Source organism: Amphibalanus amphitrite, unplaced genomic scaffold (genome assembly GCF_019059575.1).
Source record: "Amphibalanus amphitrite isolate SeventyFive unplaced genomic scaffold, NRLGWU_Aamphi_draft 000437F_arrow, whole genome shotgun sequence".
NCBI lineage: Eukaryota > Metazoa > Arthropoda > Thecostraca > Balanomorpha > Balanidae > Amphibalanus > Amphibalanus amphitrite.
The window spans coordinates 402,123-408,714 of NW_024881931.1; the positions used below are offsets into that span (position 1 = coordinate 402,123).

At 54.2% G+C, this 6,592-nt stretch overlaps 1 protein-coding gene across 1 annotated transcript; it reads left to right on the forward strand.

The window, feature by feature from the left end:
- The first annotated feature begins 498 nt into the window (after nucleotides 1–498).
- Nucleotides 499–5,164, forward strand: LOC122391439 (integumentary mucin C.1-like). Its single transcript, XM_043385342.1, has 7 exons — nucleotides 499–760; nucleotides 1,618–1,732; nucleotides 2,149–2,349; nucleotides 2,730–3,227; nucleotides 3,555–3,733; nucleotides 4,109–4,187; nucleotides 4,574–5,164. The coding sequence occupies exons 1-7, from the start codon at nucleotides 728–730 to the stop codon at nucleotides 4,726–4,728; spliced, it is 1,260 nt and encodes a 419-aa protein (XP_043241277.1). The 5' UTR covers nucleotides 499–727; the 3' UTR covers nucleotides 4,729–5,164.
- The last annotated feature ends 1,428 nt before the right edge of the window (nucleotides 5,165–6,592 follow it).

Below are 6,592 nucleotides of genomic sequence, written 5' to 3' on the forward strand. Positions count from 1 at the left end.
CCAGTTGACCTTGTTGCCCAAAAAGGTGCGCCGTCATTCGACAAGGCTAGACGGATATGAAGCATGGATCATTGCCGTGCGACCACCGTTTTAGTCGAAGTTATTGACCACAAACCAGACCCCGACCTTTCGGTCTGTGACCTGACCAGAGGTGAACGGTTGGCATCACTAAATCCATAACGGCTCACGCACACGCTTTTATAAGCACTAACTAGGTCAATCGTGAAAGAAACTGCGAGAGGAGCCGTATCCGCCCCCGTTCTAGCTCATGCTGATGTAGAAATCGAATGGCTTCGGTCGGCGTCATGCTTGAATAGCTTTGACCTGCTAAACTGTAGGCGGAACCGCGAATTAGCACCTCTACGTTTGCTAGTCCTTGGTTTGCATTTTTACGGCCAGCGCGCAAATTTGCACCTCTACGTTCGCCGGTCCTTGGTTTGTATTTTAACGGCCAGCGCGCGAATTTGCACCTCTACGTTCGCCGGTCCTTGATTTGCACTTTCAAGGCCAGCTCGGCGGTCTACCTCGTGTGTTTGCACCTTTGCGGCTGTCTGTTACCTGAATTTGCACCTTCACGACCGCCGGTCTGTCTCCGGTGTCGCGGGTTTACACCTCCACAACCACTGGTCTGCCCCGCTCGCCGCCGGCAATGGCCGGCCGGCTGCCGTGACCTCGGGTCAGTGAGAGGTCGTCCGGCGCACGGGGAGGATCGCGCCGCGCCAGAGACATGGATCACCACCAGACCGCAGTCACAGTGTCGGTAAGTGAAGTGTCCTCTGTCGAGTTGATGCCAATAAGTGTGAATAAGACGTGGTAATGTGGTTGCTTTGAAACTTTCCTACCAAATGTGTGCAAACAGGAATGATGATAGACTATCATGGTGATCGTCTGATCGTGGAACGCCTAGGCGGAAGGTCCACTTTTAACTCGGTTCCTGGTCCACATAGTCGATAGTGAGGAGTGGTCTACGGTGTTCAAACGGTTATTTGTTGTGCTTCAGTCCGATATTTGGTCGTAACAATTGCATAAAAAATCAATAGTATGCCTAAAATGGAAGCGATACCTCTTATTTTTTTTTTTCAAATATTTTATTGGTATGCTGAGTCGGCTAGCCAGCTCTCTAGTCTGGATGTGAGGTGGACGGTGAAAACAGGGCGCATGGGGCGTTTTGATCGAGGTTCTTGAAATTCGCTTGCGTAGACCACGTGACCAAGATTTCGACTTGGCCCGTAGAGGGCATAGGGAGAGCCGAGGGGAAAAACTTCTTAGTGGTCTCGTGACTAGGTACGAGTATGGCAGTGTGCCATATCATATGCCCTCCCGGGTGCCCTGTTTTCACCGTCCACGCGGTGTGACGCCTCTCCCTCCCTCCCTCCCCTCCGACCAGCTCTGGCTGCGCTCGGTCCTACCCTCCCCTCCCTGGCAGTGCTGTTCTCCCTCCCCTCTGGCTGGCTCTGGCTGTGCTACCCCCTCCCCCGCCCCCGACCGATGCTTAGTGTCCTCCTCCCCTCCAGCCAGTCTGGCTATGCTCTCCTCCCCTCCCCCGTCGCACGTCTGGCCGGCGCTGGCTGAGCTCTCTTCCCCTCCCCTCTGACCGGGCCGGCCGCTGTGCCTCAGGCATTGGCCGCCCTGTGCGTCCTCGCCGGCGCCCAGTCCTGGTCGGACGCCGCCGTCTGGGGCAGCGATGAAGCCGCTGAACGCTCGGTGGCCGAGCTCGCGCCGTTTTTCCCAGGTGAGAAGGCGCGCTGCCGCCACTGATAATCCTGCCGCTAGATGGCACTGGCAGTGAGCGCCTGTAGATAGGCTGTACCGCAAGACACGTAGCGGCTAGAGGTAGACGCGCGCTTCGACTGATTTCGACAGTTCATACACCGCAGCGTAGTTCTTACGTTTCGAGGTGTGTGAATTTATCAGCTTTAGGGATGGATGCAGGGCATGTCAATCCATCGCGGGAATCAAACTGGTACTCGGTTCGTGTTTGTCCCTGTCTATCGTGTATCTGCTGCTCATGTCCGACCCTGTCTGCTGAGTGCGGCCAGTGTCTGATCCTCTCTGACCCTTTCTACGGTGCGTGTCTGTTCCTGTCTGGCCCTGTCTGTCCGTATCTGACCCTGTCTGACGCTGCCCCCCTCCCACCTCCCCGCGCAGGCCCCAGCTCCCGGGTACGCTGCCCGGTCGGCTGGTGGCTGCTGCTCGGCCAGTGTGAGGATGTGGACGAGTGCCGCGACCCCGGCAGCCGGCCGTGCCCCGGTCTGCACACGGTGTGCCGCAACACGCCCGGCAGCTACCGGTGCCAGTGTCTGTCCCGGCACACGGGCGACCCGTACTCGTTCATCGGCTGCCGGCCAGGTGAGCACTGAGCACTGAGCACTGAGCACCGGCGAGCACTGAGCACCGGCGGGCACTGAGCATCGGCCGACGCTGGTCAGCCGTCGACCTTTGCCGCCTCCCGGCAGGGCGAGCTAGGTTTGATTTTAGCCAGATTGGTCAATCTACTTTGGTAAAATCTGGAACTCGCCAGGCTCGTTTGGCGTTCTCTTGCACTCATATATGCTCGAAGAAACGATATTTCTGTAGATTAATGTCCATGAAATGTTTCTTTCACTGGCCGCTTAGAATAAAATTGCGAAGAGCTAAACAACGATCACCACTCGCTATTAGCATGTCTTAAAAACCAGGTGCTAGAAATAGAGAGAAAGACAATACTTTGACAATTCCAACGTTTTCAGATGATGAAATTTGCGACCAGTTCACGACCACACCGGTTGTCACAACTACCACTACCACAGACACTACCACCACGGACACTACCACTATCACCACAGACACTACTGCTACGGACACCACCACCACTACCGTCACCGTCGACACGACCATCACTACAACCACTACTACTCCGACTACTACCACTACCATCGGCACCCCAACAGACACCACAACCACCACACCACGAGAGGGTACCAATGTCCCAACTAGTGTCGCCACCACCACCACCACCACCACAAGCCCCAGCACCACCATCACCACCACAAGCCCCAGCACCACCACCACCACAACAGATGCCAGCACCACCACCACCACAACAGATGCCAGCACTACCACCACAACACCAGATGCCAGCACTACCACTGCAGGTCCTAGCACCGTATCGTTTGCCGGCTCCAGCACCGACGGCTTCACATTCGACTTCAACATCACCACCACCGCCACAGCAACCACGGTCCCAGGTGAGAGGGAAGGAGGAAGAAAGAGGGAGCCGGGAGGAGCGAGAGCGGGGCAGGGGGACGTGTTTTTCATTGAGAGCCCAGATCGATCCGGTAATGATCATTTGTCTTTCTTGTTCGTCAGTACTCAGTTCCGTCAAATTCATGCTATTTATTTGCGTGAATGGATGGGGAATATAGTATACGAAACGAGCATTAAATAGGCTGATGTTTGTGAAGCTTGTGCCGTAGCTGATCACATGTAACGTGACTTAGTTCATCAGCGATGTTCAGCACGGGTCAGCAGTAGCACCCTCAGATCCGTATCAACGACCTATCTCTGTTCTGCAGAGATCCCCAGTGGCTACTCGCGCTGCCTGCTGAACGCTGAGAGCAGCACCTCGTTCTACCGCCTGCACACGGAGACGGCGCAGACGTGGGATGACGCCAACGCCATCTGTGCCGAGGACCACCCGAACGCCCACCTGGTGAAGATCACAGACCAGTCTGTCAACGACTGCCTCAAAACGGTGGGCATGCGAGCGTTCAGCGCGGCGGGGCGTTAACTGGGATCGATCGAGAGTCCTGCCGTAACTTTGGATCGGGAAACGATGCATTGACTTCGACTGTGGCCGAAAAAGGCGTGGTTGCGACTGCTGTAAGTCTAAAGAATTCGAGCTGCTTCAGTTATGGGTCAGGAAAAGAAGTTTCTCTAGGCGGTGGTCTTGGGAGACAGAAATCGCTCAATTGTAAGAAAATGCAAAATTTAGATGGAGTGAAATGGAAAGTGAAATCACACGGAGTCTCGAGCAGAAGGAGAAGTTATTTTCATTTCAAGCTTCGACTTCGTAAAATGACGTTCTTTGAACCAGAACTATGTGTTAATAAGTTAGGGTCTGTTTCAGTGGTTCCTGTTCCATACCAACGTCTACTACTCTTGGATCGGCCTGCGGTTGCAGAACGGCGAATTCCGCTGGACGGACGGTGAGTGGGTACCCTTCCGACTGTTAGCGCCCCTCGCTGCACCCTGACCCGGCAGTTGGTACCGACATCGCGCCCCAGTCCCCACCCCACCCGGTCGGTGCCCCCGTATTTGGCCTGGAGCTCTACCAGTGAGATTCCGTTAGCAGTTCTATGCCACGTAGTCCCTCTGACTACTGCCTACTGGTCAGTGAGTTGCATGGCACATACGACACCTGTGACTTCTGCTAATTTCAATGCCCATTGTACACGACCATTGGATATTCGGTGACTATTGACTGACTATAACTCACGTCCTCGACCTGGTAAACTATGACCTCAGCGGCTCAGAGGCGTGAGCACTATGAACCCCGTGAGGTCTCTGATCGCCCGACTTTCCTGTGTTGCAGGCACGCTGGCGGCAGGCGTATATGAGAACTGGGATACCAACGAGCCACAGAACCCGACCCAGCGCCAGTGCGTGCGGCTCTACAGCCTGGACGGCTTCTGGGAGACGGACGTCTGTTCGAGCCTCCACGCGTTCTTCTGCCAGATCACCGTGTGACCTCAGTGGGCGGACGGCATGTGACGTCATCGACGGAAATATGACGTCAGTGATGATACGGGGCCGTGCTTTTTAAAAAGCTTATCAGCTGGTCATCGGAAATCCAGATTAGCTCTTGTGAATGAAGCATGCCAGTGAACCGCACTTGATTCAAGTTACCAGCGCGGGCCATGTCTGGGCCTGCGCCAGGTCAGGGGTGCAGGAGGCGTCGGCTAGTGCGGTAGATGTCGCGCTATTAGCGGCTGGTGTTCGACCGAGTGCCGTCGAAGTCTACCCCGGACCCCCTGGGCGCCGGCTGACAGGCAGACCCCGAAGTGATAAACATCCGTGGAGTGACTGAAGACAGTACCTCCCTGTTGTCTGTTGATTCATGAAGCATGCCATTTTATTGTAATCGCTTGCATGTTAAATAGTAAATACACCCTACGTCGAATGATACGGTGCGCTCCGTCTGTCTACCAAGCATGACTCGTCATTTTTCGCTGCTGGTCCATCGTTTCCAACTGATCAGCTACCAAATTAGGCCGGATATTCGCGACCTTGAACTAGCGGTTCTCGGCTGAGCGAGAGCCGATTCTCCTGAGCGGACCAGCTGGGGTGAATGGACTAGTTTGAGGTCGGTGGACACTTGTCATGGGACTAGAAACCCTGGATATCTTTAGGAAACTAACCCCGCGTTCGATGTCTCTCGGACGACTAAGATTTTACGTCGTCCGGCCCATCCCGTCCAAGGTCAGCGGGGGCTCGGCTACGGTTATGGAACGTGATTGGCCGGACTGCGTAGAATCTTCGCCGTCCGAGAGACGTCGAACGCGGGGTAAGAGAATAGCTAGTTTCACCGGACAGTTACAAATAAGGGTAATACAGAGGACTGACAGATTCAGCGGGGCTGGACCTGGACGGACAATAGGTCTGGACGCCTAAAAGCTGCTACGATGAGTCGTGCTTTGGATCAGATGGGTCCTGAGCGGCGCAGAAGATGCCACAGGAGACTGAGGACTGAGGTGCATATGTGGAAACTGGAAACCGTCTATGCGATCCCATCTCTGTTTGGCGCATTCCAACACCTTGTCTCTCCTGAATCTATCCGAGCGATATAGTACGTGGATACCTAATGGATCCAATAAAGAGCTTGCATACAGGGTTGGGCAGATAAATTGGGACAAAATACATATTTGCATTCAGAACGCCGTAGCTTAGAAATTTGTAAACGTAGGCATTTCAAATTTGGATCACATATTGTCACACCAATTTTACACATTTATAACCAAATATGATCACTGTGGTCCACCTGCATCAGTCCTTATCGGTGCCTGGACTGGCCGCACGCGCGGCGAGATCTCCCTTCTGAAATGGCTCGTAATTGTAGCCAACTGGCACTGCTGAGGCTCACCACAGTCACATGGGGACGTTCGTTAGACTCGGCCGCAAAAACGCCCCAGCAACCAGAACTTGTGTGGGCTGAGGTTTAATGAGGGAGGGGCCATTTAGCCTTGGGTACAGTTTCCGGGATCCTCCGTTTCAGGAGATTTTGTATTTAATTTACTGTATGCCGGGGAGCTGACTCCTCGAAGGGCATCACTCCATGCAGGATGATGCCTTCTTCCATCTTGTTGATTCGAACTGCCGAAATAATGGTTAGGTACGCTGTAAGGGCGAACCCCCTCCCGATTCCGTAAAATAAGGGGGCCCCACGTGGCCGTCAGAAGTCACCGAGTGGAATGCCATCACCGAGGTCTGCTGCATGCTTTTTGGAACTAAGATCACGTCTTCTGGGCTGGTTGCGATGTTTCATGGTGTTTGCGGTTGTTCATATGTTCGGTTATGGAGATACCATCGTCGAAAAAGACCTGCACGTGCTTGC